Here is a 20,135-nt window from a genome sequence, read left to right as displayed (position 1 = left end):
ACAACTCTTGGGGCTTCCACCTATATAATGAGGGGCAAGGGGAGGGTGGCCGGCCACTCTTGGCTCAGCCTTGGCCGCACCCCTTTGAGGGCCGGCGCCCAAGCCCCCTCTCCCCAAACCCTAGCTACCTCTCCTCCACCACCTCTCCCGCATATGCTTAGCGAAGCTCCACCGGAGATCTCCATCGACACCGCCACCACGCCGTGGTGCTGTCGGGATTCCATGGAGGATCTACTACTTCCGCTGCCCGCTGGAACGGGGAGAAGGACATCGTCTTCATCAACACCGAACGTGTGACCGAGTACGGAGGTGCTGCCCGATCGTGGCACCGTGATCAAGATCTTCTACGCGCTTTTGCAAGCGGCAAGTGATCGTCTACCGCAGCAATAAGAGCCTACTCTTATAGGCTTTGGAAATCTTCAAGGGTGAGTCTTGATCATCCCCTCGTTGCTCCCGTCTTCTAGATTGCATCTTGGCTTGGATTGCGTTCTCGCGGTAGGAATTTTTTTGTTTTCTATGCAACGAATCCCTACAATCTTGTGCCTATCTTGCTTAGCTCTAGTTGCTATTGTTACACTTAGTTGAGCTTAGCATATTTAGGGTTTATGCTTGTAATCTAAACGTTAGTTTAATTCCGCATTCTTACAAGACAAATCCGTAAGAGTTTTTAATTGCCTATTCACCCCCCCCTCTAGGCGACATCTTGATCTTTCACAAACCCCTTTGCCTAAAAGGTAGTGTTTTGGGCACTTTTGTTGGTGGCCTTTCCTCCAATCAAAATTTGACGTGTTACCCTCTTACACTGTTGATGGGTGATACAGAAGCGAACATCTCGCGCGACTGTTACTTTAGTTGTTTTTTTGTATGTTAAATTCCCTTCCACCCTTTCTAGCCAGTGGTTTCCTTATTTACATCCGGTGGCTCCCGGTTTCTCAGGTGTTTCCTCATTTTATTCCTCAACTGCTCCCAGTTTCCCGGTTGCCAGCTACGTGTAACTCCACCGCTTTTGCCTACATTCAATGATTCGGTCAAAGCGGTAGATGGAGTTAAAAGCCCTGCCCACGATCCTCTCTTCCTCCTATTGCCGCCGCCCACACCCTCAAGCTAAGGCCGGCGCCCTTCTCTCCCTCTCCGATCACCACCCTACTTCCATCACCACATCTGAGATTCACGTGTTGAGGCCAAGCAAGGCGCGGCCGCATCGGAGCCCCTCCGGCAACCCAGGCGATTATGGCTGCCACGGTGTTCAGGCACAGGAGCGGAACAACGTGGCAACATCAGCAACTTCGGAGGAGGCCGGTCGAAGCTGGCCGGGTTAATGGCGATAGCGGTGGCTATTCATTTGTGGGGCTATGGTCGATGCACCTCTTCCCACCCTCTACCTGTTCCATGCCCTATGCCTCCACCTCCTCCATCCTACCCCTCACGACTCCGCGGCCACATGGCGATGTGGCTCCCGCTTGATGCTCCACGAGCTCATGGCAGCGTCAGCAACCTCGCCTGCTGCGGATGGCCCCCATCTACATCGCCCCATTGGCCGCTCTTCCCTAAATTTAGAATCCCTAGAGCGGGTATGCAAAATCCGCCGTCACAGCCCTTTTGAAAATGATATCAGAGTTTGCCTAATATGAGTCTTCTATGTTGATCTCAGAGTTCGAAAATTTGTGTGTTATGACCGAAATACATTGTTGAAAATGAAAAAAATCCACATAATCTCTAGATGTTTTATGTTTTAAACACAAAACCCCTTCAAGTTAAAAGTGGCACACTTAGCCCCTCAACTTTCTAAAACCATGTAATTCACCCCTAACTCTGATAAGCAGTTTGAAGAGCCGTTTTTTAATTGGTTCTATAGGGTGACGTCATGGAGCTCCTCTACCGCGCATCAGGAGCACTTCTCATGAACATTGATAAGAAAACGTAGAGTGTTTGATCTCATGTCAAGCAGACGTTGATAAGATAACCCAGGGTTTATGCTGGAACAACTCGCGGTCATTCACCTGCACTACTTCTGAAGCTATATCGGCGGCTCCGTTATGAGCACTCAAGCTTTCTAGACAGCTTCCTCCGCATCCTGAAAAACGTATATAGGGTTCCAATAATTCTATACAAATACTTGCAGTTGAGTTGATAGAATTATGAATCCAACATTTCAGGGTTTGTTTGATTCAAAAGAATTGTATAGGATTTTTGTAGGATTTAGATCCATATGATTTTTTTCCCTACATATGTTGTTTGATTCATAGGATTGCAATCATTTGGAATTCCTGCAAAGGATTCATTTGCAATATGTTTTGGGCGAAAATTTTCCTTCACTCCAACCTCTTTTTACAATTTCTTTGATTTTCGTGTGCAATCAAACGCTAGTGATCCAAAATCCTATAGTTTTCTAATCTTGTATGATTGAAGATGACATGCCATTTTTCAATCATATGGTTTTCCCTAAAAATCAAGTGAATCAAACAAGCCCTCATTTGGATTAATGCAGAGCGGTATATGCAAATTTGAAAAACAATCGAAATAGATTACGAAATTACAATGAAAATATTTCGTTTACAGGGAAGTTCTGCTCCAGGATAACCGGTGAAAGGAGGTAGAATGCGATTGAGGTAATAAATGAAAACTTCAGGTTGATCTTCTCCGGGTTGTGCATGCTCCGGCATGAGACATTGTAAGCCTCAAGTTGCCATCTCCTCGATCCGCTGCACTACATCAGGCATTGTAGGCCTCAACTTGGCGTCATGGCTGCAACAATCTATGGCGAGCTGCAGGAATCGTATCATGCATTCCTCTTCCCCGTCCTTCTGCTGTCGTTTTAGGAGCTCCACGTCGATCACCTCTGCCGCCCACTCCTCGCGTGCAACTGAACACACCCACTCCGGCAAACTCATTCCGTCCTCAAGCTGTGTGCTCTTTACTGGAGCCTTGCGGGTGAGAAGCTCCAGCAGTAGCACACCAAAGCTGTACACGTCAGCTCCCTGAGAGACCCAACTAGCGTCGGTGATCTCAGGCGCGCTGTAGCCGGAGGCGCCAGGGAACAAGCCAAGAGTTGTCAGGCCGTGCTCCGACACGCATGCATCGTGGGTACCTGTGAGCATGACGTTAGAGGACTTGATGTTGCCGTGGCAGCTTGATGGTCCGGCGGAGTGGATGTACGCCACACCGCGCGCCGCAGCAAGTGCTATGGCTGCCCGCTGTTCCCAGCCCGGCGGAGCTGGGGATGCTGGATTTCCTGGATGAAAACACCATTAAAAGCATTACGACTTGTGTGCAGTTAAAGGTAAGGCAGACGGCAGGCTAATTAAAGATTGTATATAACATATATTACCATGGAGTGCGTGTGCTAGGCTACCCATCGGGAAGATATTGTACACTACTAGCTTCTCATCCCGGCTCCAGTAATACCACTGCAGTGGCGCAATGTATTTGTTCTGAATGGCGCCAATCACCTCGACACGGAGTCTAAACTCTTCCCTTGGTAAGCTCACTGCCCTCAGCCTCTTGGTCACAACCTCATCTCCACTGTCAAGTGTCGTTTTGTACGACGACCCGACTGTACTCTTGCCCAGAACTTCAGCCGAACCCCGAAGCAGGTCCTCTAGATCGAACCATGGACAAGGCATTGTCGACCCAACGATAAAAGTTCCATGTTTTTCTTGTGATGTTCTCGTTTCAGCTGGAGCTACAGTTCTCACATTTTGGCTACTGCTACTGCTACTGCTTTGTAGCGCTGGTGTTTGGGCTGTAGCTAGTTTATTTTTGGGGCACCCTTATTTTTCCTTCTCCAAGGAAACAGAGATAATCCTTCTTGCACCTGATGTGGTGCTTTTCTAAGTTTGCGAAGACGTTCCACGACTTCTAACATCTCAGGACGTTTGTTGAGTTCCATTTTCAAGCATTTACCTGCCAATTTAGCAATGTCGTCGACAGTTTTCATGTCGCTCGATGTTGCAATTTCAGGATCAAACATCTCCCTCACACTCCTAAACCCTTTTGTAAGAGCTCCAGTAAAACTTCCAACCAATCCAAACTCCCCACCCTCTGTTCTTGCTTTTTTTCTGGTTATCAGTTCCAGGAGCACAACTCCAAAACTATAAACATCACTCCTGGCTGTAAGGCGACCAGTCTGAGCAAACAGAGGGTCCATGTAGCCTATACTTCCGATCACATTTAGAGTGTATAGAGTATTTTCAGTGTTGACTAGTCTTGATATTCCAAAGTCTGATATTTTTGCTCTAAGTTCATCATCCAGAAGTATATTAGCAGGCTTGATATCACCGTGAATGACCTGAGTATACATTTGTGAATGCATATATTCCAATGCTTCTGCACATTCAATAGCAATTCTTAGCCGTGTATCCAAAGTGATGACAATACTATCTTGGTGAAGGATGTTACTCAGATTTCCTTTAGGAATATACTCCGTGACCACCATTAGGGCATTTTCATCTACACAGTAGCCGACTAATCTGACTACATTCTTGTGATTGATTTCACGGTGGACGGTCAACTCTTTGGCAAAATTTTCTTTTACATTGCCGATGAACCTCTTGACTGCAACCATACTTTTGTCCTCAAGGACTCCTTTATAAACTTCTCCAAATGCACCTTTACCGAGTATAGTTTCATAGTTGTTGGTGAATCTTTTTATCTCATCTTCTGTGAAACATTTCACATTATGATTGCTAATCGCAACCCACTTAGATCTATGCTCTTCCTGGATAAGTTCTGTTACTATGTTTTCTGGATGATCCATCTTTGTAAGTAGCTAGAAACTTAGTGTTGGGAGACAGCTTGACCTTGAAAACAGTTTTGACAGTGCTAAAAGTCAAATTGAATCCGGCATATAATTGAGTAAACAACTAAAAAGAATACACAAGAGTGCTCAATTATATTGGAAATCATCAATGAATTGATAGTGATTTCTGACGCCCATTCGGTAACAGAGATGTTGTTTATACTTCATCAAAGTTTGGATTGCCAACAGGCGTGGACTGAGGCAGGGAGACCCTCTATCTCCCCAGCTCTTCATTCTGGTCATGGAGACCCTTCACCTGATGATCGAGAAGGCCTCGTCGATGGGCTTGCTCACCCCACTGGAAGAGTCTGGTTTGCGTCACCGCACCTCCATTTATGCAGATGACGTAGTCGTTTTCCTGCGCCCCGTTGTGATGGATCTCAAGGTCTTCGCTACGATCATACAAGATTTTGGCGATGCCTCTGGTCTCCGCACCAACATGAATAAATGCTCAGCAAATCTCATTAGATGTTCCAGCATAGACGAAGAGACCATTGACCGCGAGCTCAGTTTCTCGGTGGTTCCCTTCCCTCTCCGCTACCTTGGGCTCCCCCTGACGCTGAGAAAACCGATGGCAGCACAGCTCCAGTACCTAGTGGATAAAGTGGCCAACAAGCTGCCAACATGGAGGGCCTCCCTTTTGGACAGAGGTGGACGTCTAGAGCTGGTCCGAGCGACACTCTCGGCAATTCCTATTTTCTCAATGATGTCCCTCGACATCCCAGTGAAGACACTCACAGCTATCGAGAAGATTATATGGGGATTCCTGTGGAAAGGCCGTAAGGATGTCAAAGGTGGCCACTGTTTGGTGGCGTGGGATAAAGTCTGTGCCCCAAAGGAATGGGGAGGACTTGGCATAAGGGCCACATGGCTGTGGCTCCAACGAGTTGATGACTCGAAGCCGTGGAAAGAGCTGAACATACAAGTGCCACAGGTGGTGAGGCAGCTCTTTGACGGGGCAACCTACTCGGTGCTAGGAGACGGGCGTCCACCTTTTTATGGACAGATCGGTGGCTCCCTGAGGGGCGGCTGGCGGACGTAGCCCCAAACCTCGTGAAGGCGATCCCAAAACGTCTCACGCGTCTGCGCAAGGTCCGAGAAGGTTTGACCGGCGCCTGGATAGATGACATCCCACCTGACCTGGATGCGTCAGCGATCCGGGAACTCTTCGATGTGGCAGATCGTTTGGAGGATGTAGCCCTTATGGAGGGCGTAGAGGATAGCTTCAGGTGGGGTTGGGAGAAAGATTTCTCCTACTCCGTGCGCTCTGGCTACCGCGCGATGTTCAGGGGAAGGATAGAGATGCCAGGAGCGCTCCAGATTTGGCGTTCGAGGGCCCCACCAAACTGCAGGCTCTTCTTATGGCTTGCTGCTAGGAATAGATGTTGGACTGCGGACAGGCTTAGCAGGCGTGGCCTTCCCCACCCTGCCTCATGCCCTTTCTGCGATCAGAGCGACGAGACCTTGAACCATCTGCTGATGGGATGTGTGTTGGCACGAGAGGTATTTGCGACGTGCCTACGTTGGTGGGGCTTCGTGGCTTGGCTGCAGGGCAAGCATGGAGGGCCTGGAGGTGACCGAGACCTTTGTACAGGTGTGACTCTCATCTGTTGGTGCCTCTGGCGGCACCGCAATGACGTTGTCTTCGATAGAGTGGCACCTTCCAAGTCCACGGTGCTCTCTAGGATCTCCGATGAAGCAGAGCTGTGGAGACTAGCCGGGATCTTCAGGGGATTCCTTGCGCCAGTGGATAAGTGGAGATGTCGCGAGTAGTCCGGTTAGGTGTGTGTGCTACCTTCCTCCGGGGGTAGCGGGGGGTTGCGCTCCGTGGGCGTCTGTGCCTCGAGCGTGTTGTATCTCGGCCTTCAGGCCGCTCTTCTTGACTCAGATACGTCTATCGAGGACGTATCCTTAAAAAAAAAATACTTCATCAAAGTTCATTTCGAAAAACATCTCCTCTAGCTGCCGAATATAACCACACTATACTGCTACATTACTGTTTTAGATATTCATTTGTGTTTGCACATGGACTGCATCCGAATATCACCAAACTAGACTGTTACATTACTAATTTAGATATTTACATAACATTGCTGAGAATCATTTGTGTTTCCACATGGACTACATCCTGAGAGGAAGTACAACGTAGGAGAGATGATTAAAATTTATTGTTCAGTTCCGCTGTGGATATTGAATCACAACTTCATTGTACGATTTTGATAATTCTACATAATTGCTACCTTACAGAGGAAATGAAACAAAGTTTTGAACATGAAGAAAACAGGTTGGAATCAGCCAAATGAAGAACTGAAGAATTTTAATTCCAACTGCTAATCTCCAGGGGGGGAAAAATCAGAGAGAAGCCTACAGATGTGGTAAAGACGGGCATGGTTGAACCAAACATACCGAATGGAAGTCGTGACACAGTCAATAGAGCCTTCTGTTGTTACTGGTCGCACAGATAACTATGGAATGGATCAAGAAGAAAGAAGAGATATCGTATAGCTAGTATAGCCTATTAGTCTATTTCATGAATTGCCAATATGGATGGTCAACTCTCAGAACATGAATGTGGTGGGGTGGCATAATCTGTGGATGTTGGGGTTCTTAATGAAAACTCCTGTCAGTTGCCGAATTAAGGGCATGTTTGGATTGTGGCCAAAAGTTACCCTGCCAATATTTTGGGCATGGCCAAAACTTTGGTCTTTGTTTGGATGGTTGCCAATTATTTGGCATGCCAATGGCTACTTGTCTAATCTAGTTCAGTTTTCTTGCCAATGTTGGCCAACTCATGGGCAACCAAAAGGTCAACCAAAATTTTGGCTAGCCAAATATTTGGTGGGGCAACTATGGGCAAGAACCAAACGTACCCTAAATAAGATGATCATGCTGAACAAGTTACTCCATAAGTTTGGCTTTAGGACAATGACAAATACTCCTTGCCGTTGGATTCTGGTCCTTGTTGCAAACCAAAAAGGATAAAATAATCAAATTAGATAATGCAACATGTATGGGTTAGTTATGACTTTAGGACAATGACAAATACTCCATTTTGATCTATCATCCCCCCGGATTAAGTCTCTTACCATACTATCTATATAATCCATTATGTGAAACTCGTAGAACCGTGTATAGAGCCGTAGATTTGGCTACAATTGTGGAGGTATGTTGCCCTAAAAGTTGTCTAGAGTATTAAATTATAATTTGATGATCAATACATATACTTAATAGTGACTCTCCAGCTAACTTTCATGACAAAGTTGAGAAGCAAGCTGCTCTAAGGTCTAGTTTGCAGATGTTGAACTGGGATGTGTTGTGTTACATACTTACATTTACTTTATAAGTTTAATGACATAGGCTGCGCTATTTTAAACCTGTTTAATAAGTTAGTCGTCCATGATGTAGCTTGAGCGGCAGAATCAAGATGGATAAAAATGGGTTGCATCACAGCTCTAAACAGCTACCAAATTAAAATTACCAACAACTGAACACATAACGTACCTGTTATGAACCAGCGCACGATTACAAAGCATGAGTTGATGACCTGCCGCTCCGTGAATTTGCTCTTCAAATGGCATGGCATGCAGAGGGGTCAAGAATAAGAAGCGGTGGTGCTTCTTCATGACTTGCCGCATGGTCAACTCTTAATTGCATCCACGCGTTGTGCCCTGGTGACCTGGTATTATGTTCTACTTATTCTTGGGGAAAATAAAAAAAAAGTTTCCTTTTTGTGTGTGCACAAACGGGCCAGGCAGCCTATATAGACTCAAAAGATTATAGACGCATGGTCATGTACAGCTGCGCTGAACCTGACGGCTGATTTTGTGAGAATTATTGAAGAGAACAGGAGAAATATCTTTGCTTAGTTGTCATTTTGTTCTAGGTACTTATTTTTGGGCTGTTTTTCTTTGAAAAAGGTTTTCGGAGACTATAGAAGACTAATTTTTTTGAAGTTGTGGTGTGCTACAAGACAGGAGGTGTGGAATGCTCCAATTTATCTCCCGAACCAAAACTATATGGGTAATTTCTAAATGAGTTGAGGCTGCTAGGTTTGCACCTGGTACTCTCGTCTCGTCCGGGGAATCCACTACGCTCGCCGTCTCGTACTCTCGCCCCACACGCCGCCCGTCGAGACCAGTGCCTCGAGCACCTGCCGCCGCAGCAGATCCGGAGGACCGCCACGGAACCAGAGGGCGTCGCTTGGAAGGAGCCACCCACCGTTGCCGCGTCGATGTCACCGCCTACTTGAAAGATGATCTGACGCGGCGCGAGTGTGACGCCTGATAGGGCAAATGGGAGGATGGCCGGGGACATGCGGAGCCATGGCGGATCTTTTTCTTTTTGTTTGAGAATGGAGCCATGGCCGATTCTGGCCGGACCTTGAGGCGGCGGCCAAGGGGAAGGGGATGTCATGACCGCACTTATGGAGGTATTGGGCCATGGGTCAGCATTGTTTGGAGGAGGACGGGTGCAGAATATATACACAGGAGGAGCTACACGGGGAAGGCATGGAACAGAAACAGAGAAATGGAACTCCTCATCTATCTTCTTCCTCTGGTCTAAATCCTCCTCTCCTTCAGGTCTGGTTGCTACCACAAGCAACCGTTGTATCGATCTCACGCCCCGATCCTCACCGGCGGCAACGGGGTGTGAAAATTTGGTACCAGAGCCACGAAAATTTCCCCAGAATATCCCAGAAAACTCCCCACAAAAAAAATCCCCCACAATATACTGGAGGGGATGGGGGTGGCAGCGACAACGACGGCGGCGGCCATGAACGGCATCCAAGAGAGCCTGCTGCAGCTCAACGCCACGCTGGCTCGCATTGCGGCGAATCAAGATAAGATGCTGGTGGATTTGAAGAAGACAACGGCACGTCCAACGCCACAACCAGGTCGCGGTTCATGGCGGGCCAAGCATCGCCTCAGCTGGTGACAAAGCCTTCGTCACACAAGGTTTCCCTGTACGGCCGTGACGCGGATGCTACCAGTTTTCGTGTTTCCCCTGCCCTCTCTTCCGCGGCGCCCACAAGGTGTTCGACTCTGGGCGGCAATGTCAGCGGCAGCAATGCAACTCTCTCGTTTCAGTCCTGGGGAAACACAGTAGAGTTCCTTGCCCCCTTTGAGGCCTCGCTGGACAATCCACTGCAGTCGTTCGGCGACCTCGAGTTCAGCATGTTGACACCCACCACCGGTGGTTCAATAAATTGGTGCCATGACGAGCCGAAGTCTGCGTTGATGCATGTGACGAGTAGCTCATCCCCGACTCCCACTTTGCTCGATGGCGCTCTGTTCAACCCCACGCCAATGGTCACAACTGACCAACAGCTTCGCATGCCGGCAGCCGACACATGTTCAACAAAGTGTTGCCAAACGGAAGCCAACATACATCAGCCTGATTTCACCCGGGAAATGATTCTGACTGCACCACTCAACGCTGCTATGTTTGACAATCCACGTGACAAGATCCTTAGAGGTTCTCACCAATGTTGGAGGTTTGTCCATGTTCTCGGAGTTTGATATATGTCCTGGTGAAGAAGCCCTTTACAAGGACACTCTCTGGGATGATGATATTGGAGATAGTGTGCTAACTCATCTTGGTGGCTTGTCACTATTCATGGAGCTACCTATTAATACTCTCAAGGAGCCTGATGTTTCGGCTGAAACTAGCATAAGCTTGGGTCATGCAACATGCATTTCTGGGGATGCAACACATGATCCCAATTTTTTTTTTGCCCTATGCTACAACTAGTGTGAAACTATCATGGACATGGGATCCTGGAAAGCAAGATGTGATCTATATTGGTCCCAGTGGATACATCAGACTAATGTCCAGAATTCTTGCAACTGAGCTCTGTTTTTAGTGGGAACCAGGAATCATGATGAATGCTCCTATGGATGCAATGTCTGGTAAACTATCATCATATATTCACTTGGCCCAACAGTTAGCTTACTTGCATCGGTCATACCTTCAAGCGCTCAGGGAACTAGGCAAGTGCATCATTGTTCTCATGTATATGCCAACCATCTATATATACCTTGATATTCGATTGGCTATCCATGTTCTGTATAAGCAAGGGGATCCTGGTGCTTGTTGTTCACTGCAACTTGTAGCGAGAAACATACGGTACATGTTGGCGCTGATTGGAAATGTTGATGTGGTGCGTGACTCTACAAGATTACAGCCAACAAACGTGGAGATGGAAAGTTTCAGCATGGTTTCTATCGTGACTTTTGGTTTCGCAGTTCGAGAACCTCTACATCTGCTAAAGTACTTTTCGCGCACATGTTGCACGCGTCACAGGTGTTTTGGGCACCCGCGATTTATCAAAATTGGACCTAGAGTTAGGTTGCACAGACAGTGCTCTCACTCTCATCAATTTGACTCCTTCTTTAAACCATGAGAATCATCCGAACCCTTTCTTAAAGAAAATAAAGAATTATTACGACTCTCACATGGGGTGAAAGGGACGCTGTCGAGAAAGCAGGAAAAAACGCCTTGCCTTCTGACATCTGGCGCCCAGCTAAAAGCAAAAGCTATCGTACCCGCACCCGTTAGAACAAAGGCATTCGAAAAAAGACGAGCAGCAGCCCTTAATCGCGCCCTTGCCTGCTTCCTCAGCTACGTCTCGTACTCGATCCTCTCAAATCCTGATCAATTCAAGTGGTTAGTTTACCCCGATAGGCCCCCTACTCTTTAGGGGGTTCGAGACCAAGGGTTATGCTTTGAGAATCCAAAATACAAATTGGATTATGAGTACAGAGTAGCGAAGCATAATTTTGCATTGGATATAAGTATTCCAATTTTAAAAATATGAGTAAAGGATCTATGGCTGAAGATACAAAAAAGTTTATTTACAATCGTAACTAAATCTTCTTTTGTTAAAAAAGAAATAAGGAAGCCAAATAGCATGATGAAGAAGACTGGCGCCTACTAAAATAAGGGGGAGTAAATGATGGAGACTAAAAAAACGATTTAAGGTGGCATTGTCCACGGAGAAACAACCCCAAAGCCTTTTTACCTATTGGGTAGTCATTCGATTAAGTCTTAAATGAGCCCCTCTAAAGTTTGAGGCAAATGAACGCATTTTTGTTCGTCGTCTCCGGGCTATATATCCTCGCGGAACTCTGGTCATTGAATCAAATTAACCTTAATGCCCGAGGTAGAGCACTCGATGGGCTAGGGTGGCCCCCATTTCGCTTTACCAACCCCAGGGAAACTCCGAATACAGGCCGTCATCCTTAGTATTAGATTATTCGTCCGAGCCATATCAAATTGAAAATATCTGAAATCCAATTCCATTATAGAAATTGGAATCAAATCCATTCTATATAGAAAAATGCATTTGCTAATTAGAGAAATAAAAAAAAGTTCAATAAATTCTATAATTTTATTTAAAGATATCTTCTACTTAAGCATATCAAGTGGCAATGGCTCTGAGGGAAGTCCTATGAGTGAAGATGAGGAAGTTGATGTGGGCAGAAAACTGAAGCAAGGTTCAAGAAGTGAAAACCTAAACTATAGCCGGTTGACTCGTGCTTCGTAGAGGTAAGGCGAGACTGAAGCTCTGCTCCCGCAAAAAAGCAAGGGAGACTTATCTTAACGTCAGCGTTGGTGTTTCCAACTAAAAACGAAACAAGAACATTCTTTCACGGATCTTGTTTGCTGATGACAGCCCTTACTCGAGAATTGCATTTCCGCTTCAGCAGAAATATCCTCGGTTCCTTCAGTCATTAACCGCTTAGTTAAAATTTGAGATTTATAGTTGGGCTAACAAAAACCTACCTAATGGAGAAGTCGTTGGCGAAGTCACAAGGCCCTCTACTTTTCAATATAAAACCGATAAACCAGAAGAGATTAGAACCTCCTAACTAGAAGTAGAAGGGCTTGGTCAACCCCCTGCCCCCAATCATGGGGGTTCCGGCCGGCTGGAGCTCGACACGGAGCAAAATATAGATGATCTCCGCAAATGGGCGATGAGTGCTTTCGATCGGCTTGTTGCACTAAAGCAGCGAGGGAGTGCAATAGAGAACCTGAGATCCGATGCGAACAATCAGTCGAAGGAGCGGAGCGCCGGCACACTCACTCTAACGGCGTACCTTTCGCATGATGGGTGGGATTTCTTTAATTAAACTAGGAATGTCCACCAGAAGCCACTCCCCAATTGTTCACTGTCAGCGACTAAACATTTCACTAAAGTTTGCCCTGGGAGATTGATGCGTGTAGTTGACACGTCCGTTGGGAACCCCAAGAGGAAGGTGTGATGCGCACAGCGGCAAGTTTCCCTCAGTAAGAAACCAAGGTTTAATCGAACCAGTAGGAGTCAAGAAGCACGTTGAAGGTTGATGGCGGCGGGATGTAGTGCGGCGCAACACCAGAGATTCCGGCGCCAACGTGGAACCTGCACAACACAACCAAAGTACTTTGCCCCAACGAAACAGTGAGGTTGTCAATCTCACCGGCTTGTTGTAACAAAGGATTAGCCGTATTGTGTGGAAGATGATTGTTTGCAGAAAACAGTAGAACAGTATTGCAGTAGATTGTATGCGATGTAAAGAATAGGACCGGGGTCCACAGTTCACTAGAGGTGTCTCTCCCATAAGATAAACAGCATGTTGGGTGAACAAATTACAGTTGGGCAATTGACAAATAGAGAGGGCATAACAATGCACATACATATTATGATGAATATAGTGAGATTTAATTGGGCATTACGACAAAGTACATAGACCGCTATCCAGCATGCATCTATGCCTAAAAAGTCCACCTTCAGGTTATCATCCGAACCCCCTCCAGTATTAAGTTGCTAACAACAGACAATTGCATTAAGTATTGCGCGTAATGTAATCAGTAACTACATCCTCGAACATAGCACCAATGTTTTATCCCTAGTGGCAACAGCACATCCATAATCTTAGAGGTTTCTCACTCCCAGTTCACGGAGACATGAACCCACTATCGAGCATAAATACTCCCTCTTGGAGTTACAAGCATCTACTTGGCCAGAGCATCTACTAGTAACGGAGAGCATGCAAGATCATAAACAACACATAGACATGAATTGATAATCAACATAACATAGTATTCTCTATTCATCGGATCCCAACAAACGCAACATATAGAATTACAGATAGATGATCTTGATCATGTTAGGCAGCTCACAAGACCCGATAATTAAGCACAATGGGGAGAAGACAACCATCTAGCTACTGCTATGGACCCATAGTCCAGGGGTAAACTACTCACTCATCACTCCGGAGGCGACCATGGCGGTGAAGGGTCCTCCGGGAGATGAATCCCCTCTCCGGCAGGGTGCCGGAGGCGATCTCCTGAATCCCCCGAGATGGGATTGGCGGCGGCGGCGTCTCTGGAAGGTTTTCCGTATCGTGGCTCTCGGTACTGGGGGTTTCGCGACGGAGGCTTTAAGTAGGCGGAAGGGCAGGTCAGGGGGCCACACGAGGGCCCCACACCACAGGTCGGCGCGGCCAAGGGCCAGGCCGCGCCGCCCTAGGGTTTGGCCGCCTCGTGGCCCCACTTCGTCTCCTCTTCGGTCTTCTGGAAGCTTCGTGGCAAAATAGGACCCTGGGCGTTGATTTTGTCCAATTCCGAGAATATTTCGTTACTAGGATTTCTGAAACCAAAAACAGCAGAAAACAGCAACTGGCTCTTCGGCATCTTGTTAATAGGTTAGTTCCAGAAAATGCACGAATATGACATAAAGTGTGCATAAAACATGTAGATATCATCAATAATGTGGCATGGAACACAAGAAATTATCGATACGTCGGAGACGTATCAGCATCCCCAAGCTTAGTTCTGCTCGTCCCGAGCAGGTAAAACGATAACAAAGATAATTTCTGGAGTGACATGCCATCATAACCTTGATCATACTATTTGTAAACATATGTAATGAATGCAGCGATCAAAACAATGGAAATGACATGAGTAAACAAGTGAATCATAAAGCAAAGACTTTTCATGAATAGTACTTCAAGACAAGCATCAATAAGTCTTGCATAAGAGTTAACTCATAAAGCAATAAATCAAAGTAAAGGTATTGAAGCAACACAAAGGAATATTAAGTTTCAGCGGTTGCTTTCAACTTATAACATGTATATCTCATGGATAATCGTCAACATAGAGTAATATAATAAGTGCAATATGCAAGTATGTAGGAATCAATGCACAGTTCACACAAGTGTTTGCTTCTTGAGGTGGAGAGAAATAGGTGAACTGACTCAACATAAAAGTAAAAGAATGGTCCTTCAAAGAGGAAAGCATCGATTGCTATATTTGTGCTAGAGCTTTTATTTTGAAAATATGAAACAATTTTGTCAACGGTAGTAATAAAGCATATGTATCATGTAAATTATATCTTACAAGTTGCAAGCCTCATGCATAGTATACTAATAGTGCCCGCACCTTGTCCTAATTAGCTTGGACTACCGGGATCATCGCAATGCACATGTTTTAACCAAGTGTCACAAAGGGGTACCTCCATGCCGCCTGTACAAAGGTCTAAGGAGAAAGCTCGCATTTTGGATTTCTCGCTTTTGATTATTCTCAACTTAGACATCCATACCGGGACAACATGGACAATAGATAATGGACTCCTCTTTAATGTATAAGCATGTGGCAACAATTATTATTCTCATATGAGATTGAGGATATATGTCCAAAACTGAAACTTCCACCATGAATCATGGCTTTAGTTAGCGGCCCAATGTTCTTCTCTAACAATATGCATGCTTAACCATAAGGTGGTAGATCTCTCTTACTTCAGACAAGACGGACATGCATAGCAACTCACATGATATTCAACAAAGAATAGTTGATGGCGTCCCCAGAAACATGGTTATCGCACAACAAGCAACTTAATAAGAGATAAAGTGCATAAGTACATATTCAATACCACAATAGTTTTTAAGCTATTTGTCCCATGAGCTATATATTGCAAAGGCGAATGATGGAATTTAAAGGTAGCACTCAAGCAATTTACTTTGGAATGGCGGAGAAATACCATGTAGTAGGTAGGTATGGTGGACACAAATGGCATAGTGGTTGGCTCAAGGATTTTGGATGCATGAGAAGTATTCCCTCTCGGTACAAGGTTTATGCTAGCAAGGTTATTTGAAACAAACACAAGGATGAACCGGTGCAGCAAAACTCACATAAAAGACATATTGTAAACATTATAAGACTCTACACCGTCTTCCTTGTTGTTCAAACTCAATACTAGAAATTATCTAGACCTTAGAGAGACCAAATATGCAAACCAAATTTTAGCATGCTCTATGTATTTCTTCATTAATGGGTGCAAAGTATATGATGCAAGAGCTTAAACATGAGCACAACAATTGCCAAGTATCACATTATCCAAGACATTATAGCAATTACTACATGTATCATTTTCCAATTCCAACCATATAACAATTTAACGAAGAAGAAACTTCGCCATGAATATTATGAGTAGAGCCTAAGGACATACTTGTCCATATGCTACAGCGGAGCGTGTCTCTCTCCCACAAAGTGAAGGCTAGGATCCATTTTATTCAAACAAAACAAAAAACAAAAACAAACCGACGCTCCAAGCAAAGCACATAAGATGTGACGGAATAAAAATATAGTTTCAGGGGAGGAACCTGATAATGTTGTCGATGAAGAAGGGGATGCCTTGGGCATCCCCAAGCTTAGACGCTTGAGTCTTCTTGATATATGCAGGGGTGAACCACCGGGGCATCCCCAAGCTTAGAGCTTTCACTCTCCTTGATCATGTTGTATCATCTCCCTCTCTTGATCCTTGAAAACTTCCTCCACACCAAACTTAGAACAACTCATTAGAGGGTTAGTGCACAATCAAAATATACATGTTCAGAGGTGACATAATCATTCTTAACACTTCTGGACATTTCACAAAGCTACTGAAAGTCAATGGAATCGAAATATCCATCGAACATAACAAAACTGGCAATGCGAAATAAAAGGCAGAATCTGTCAAAAACAGAACAGTTCGTATTGACGAATTTTATCGAGGCACCAGACTTGCTCAAATGAAAATTCTCAAATTGAATGAAAGTTGCGTACATATCTGAGGATCACTCACGTAAATTGGCATAATTTTCTGAGTTACCTACAGAGAAAACAGCCCAGATTCGTGACAGCAAAGAAATCTGTTTCTGCGCAGTAATCCAAATCTAGTATGAACTTTTCTATCAACGACTTTACTTGGCACAATAAAACACTAAACTAAGATAAGGAGAGGTTGCTACAGTAGTAAACAACTTCCAAGACACAAAATAAAAACAAAGTACTGTAGTAAAAAAACATGGGTTGTCTCCCATAAGCGCTTTTCTTTAATGCCTTTCAGCTAGGCGCAGAAAGTGTGTATCAAGTATTATCGAGAGACGAAGCATCAACATTATTTTCACAATTTATCCCATTGGGTACCTTAGATGCTCCCTTATCTATAGTGGTTTTAAGAGCTTTATCGATTTTGGGCCTATAATAGCTTTTTGGTTTAGCCCCTTTAGAGATATACATGAACCTTTGCTCCTTTCCCACATAAGCTTTCTCTCTAAACTTTATAGATGAAAAGGTTGAACCCAATGTTCCCATAGCCTCTTCTAGTTCACTAATCCTTTGGGTTTGATTATCATGAATAGCACAAGATTCTAAGATGGCGATTCTCTCATTAATTCCACCTAGAGATTTATCAAGTTTATCAGTGCTATCAAGTAATGCTTTCAAAATAGTATCAATAATTGGAAGGTTTTGCTCTATGGTTTCCAATTTTTTCATAACATCCTCAAGAGAGGTTTCAATTTTAGTTTCATTAACAGGTGGTGTTCCAAATAAACTCTCAATAATGCAACTAGCTTCTAAAGCGGGAGCGCCTAGGAAGTTACCTCCCGCGAGACAATCAAGAACATATCTATTCCAACTAGAGATACCAACATAAAATTCCTGAGCAGGATAGTGGTGGAGTGTTTCTTAGTGCACCTACTATGAGCATCACTAATTCTATACCAAGCATCTTTTAAACATTCTCCCCCTTGTTGCTTAAACGAACGAACTTCAACTTCAGGATTACTCATTTTAGCAGTAGTAAATAAAGCAAACTAGATAAAATAAATGCAAGTAACTAATTTTTTTTTGGGTTTTTAATATAGAGTGCAAACAAGACAGTAAAATAAAGTAAAACTGGCAACTAATTTTTTTGTATTTTGATATAGTGCAGCAAACAAAGTAGTAAATAAAATAAAGCAAGACAAAAACAAAGTAAAGAGATTGGGAAGTGGAGACTCCCCTTGCAGCGTGTCTTGATCTCCCCGGCAACGGCGCCAGAAATTTGCTTGATGCGTGTAGTTGACACGTCCGTTGGGAACCCCAAGAGGAAGGTGTGATGCGCACAACGGCAAGTTTCCCTCAGTAAGAAACCAAGGTTTAATCGAACCAGTAGGAGTCAAGAAGCACGTTGAAGGTTGATGGCGGCGGGATGTAGTGCGGCGCAACACCAGAGATTCCGGCGCCAATGTGGAACCTGCACAACACAACCAAAGTACTTTGCCCCAACGAAACAGTGAGGTTGTCAATCTCACCGGCTTGCTGTAACAAAGGATTAACCGTATTGTGTGGAAGATGATTGTTTGCAGAAAACAGTAGAACAGTATTGCAGTAGATTGTATGCGATGTAAAGAATAGGACCGAGGTCCACAGTTCACTAGAGGTGTCTCTCCCATAAGATAAACAGCATGTTGGGTGAACAAATTACAGTTGGGCAATTGACAAATAGAGAGGGCATAACAATGCACATACATATTATGATGAATATAGTGAGATTTAATTGGGCATTACGACAAAGTACATAGACCGCTATCCAGCATGCATCTATGCCTAAAAAGTCCACCTTCAGGTTATCATCCGAACCCCCTCCAGTATTAAGTTGCTAACAACAGACAATTGCATTAAGTATTGCGTGTAATGTAATCAGTAACTACATCCTCGAACATAGCACCAATGTTTTATCCCTAGTGGCAACAGCACATCCATAATCTTAGAGGTTTCTGTCACTCCCCCAGATTCACGGAGACATGAACCCACTATCGAGCATAAATACTCCCTCTTGGAGTTACAAGCATCTACTTGGCCAGAGCATCTACTAGTAACGGAGAGCATGCAAGATCATAAACAACACATAGACATGAATTGATAATCAACATAACATAGTATTCTCTATTCATCGGATCCCAACAAACGCAACATATAGAATTACAGATAGATGATCTTGATCATGTTAGGCAGCTCACAAGACCCGACAATTAAGCACAATGGGGAGAAGACAACCATCTAGCTACTGCTATGGACCCATAGTCCAGGGGTGAACTACTCACTCATCACTCCGGAGGCGACCATGGCGGTGAAGGGTCCTCCGGGAGATGAATCCCCTCTCCGGCAGGGTGCCGGAGGCGATCTCCTGAATCCCCCGAGATGGGATTGGCGGCGGCGGCGTCTCTGGAAGGTTTTCCGTATCGTGGCTCTCGGTACTGGGGGTTTCGCGACGGAGGCTTTAAGTAGGCGGAAGGGCAGGTCAGGGGGCCACACGAGGGCCCCACACCACAGGTCGGCGTGGCCAAGGGCCAGGCCGCGCTGACAAGGTATTAACTTGTCAATGCCTATGGATTATAGGCTAGGGTTTAGTTGGAAGTAGAGGGCAAGTAGATCTCGAAGGTTTCAGCCGAAAAGTACTCGACGATTATGAAAACTAGGGTTGGTAAACAATGATTCGATGCCTTCCTCGTCCCTCGACTCCCCCTTTATATAGGAGGCGGAGCCGAGGGATTCGTGTTGTACAAGTTACAGAGTCCGGGATGGTTTCTAACTCATCCCGCAAGATTGCAAATAACGCTTCCTATTACAACTCTAGCTTTCCTTAATAATATCTTGGGCTTCCGAATCTTCTTATTCTTCGGGTAGTGGGCCTTCAGTAAACCCCGGGTACTATCTTCGGCAGGCCCATTTGGGATGCCTATGTCAGTAGCCCCCGAGATTTTGCTTGAATCGTAGGGTCAAGGAAAATCTCCATTGTTTATTTTTATTCGACAACTTTGACTTTTCTATATTTCTTCTCATAAACATCTATATTGTACAGGGATAATGGTAGTTGGGGCTAGTTCATCTGACGGATCAGGTACTAGTTAACTGCTCTAGTGGCAATCCGCAAAAACCTACTTCAAGATCACGTCCCTGGACATGACCTCGGGATACCGGTGTAAACTTCGACAGGTGCCGCTTAAGGTCTTACCATTCTGTCGAGTCCCAGTAAAATTTATCGGGTACC

The 20,135-nt window shown here is 45.1% G+C and overlaps 3 protein-coding genes across 5 annotated transcripts in view; 1 reads left to right on the top strand and 2 right to left on the bottom strand.

Annotated features, from left to right (window-relative positions):
* Positions 1-2,454: 2,454 nt before the first annotated feature.
* Positions 2,455-3,623, bottom strand: LOC127332315 (probable inactive receptor kinase RLK902). Its single transcript, XM_051358584.2, has 2 exons — positions 3,329-3,623; positions 2,455-3,232 (listed from the first exon to the last, which is right to left on the bottom strand). The coding sequence occupies exons 1-2, from the start codon at positions 3,621-3,623 to the stop codon at positions 2,679-2,681; spliced, it is 849 nt and encodes a 282-aa protein (XP_051214544.2). The 3' UTR covers positions 2,455-2,678.
* Positions 3,624-3,748: 125 nt separating this feature from the next.
* LOC139830627 (wall-associated receptor kinase-like 22) overlaps positions 3,749-20,135 on the bottom strand; it is a 59,461-nt gene continuing 43,074 nt past the window's right edge. The window contains exons 1-2 of one of the 3 annotated variants that reach the window (XM_071819130.1): positions 8,300-8,517; positions 3,749-4,799 (exon numbers count right to left, since the gene is read on the bottom strand). In XM_071819130.1, coding sequence (XP_071675231.1) covers positions 3,749-4,756 — 1,008 coding nt within the window. In that variant the 5' untranslated portion in view covers positions 4,757-4,799; positions 8,300-8,517. The other 2 variants (XM_071819131.1, XM_071819132.1) reach the window with 2 other exon arrangements.
* On the top strand, positions 6,002-6,571 carry LOC139839325 (uncharacterized). Its single transcript, XM_071829374.1, has one exon. It carries the CDS (start codon positions 6,002-6,004, stop codon positions 6,569-6,571), a length of 570 nt encoding a protein of 189 aa, XP_071685475.1.

The sequence above is a fragment of the Lolium perenne genome, chromosome 4, assembly GCF_019359855.2.
Source record: "Lolium perenne isolate Kyuss_39 chromosome 4, Kyuss_2.0, whole genome shotgun sequence".
Lineage (NCBI taxonomy): Eukaryota > Viridiplantae > Streptophyta > Magnoliopsida > Poales > Poaceae > Lolium > Lolium perenne.
This window is presented reverse-complemented; position numbering and strand designations above follow the sequence as displayed.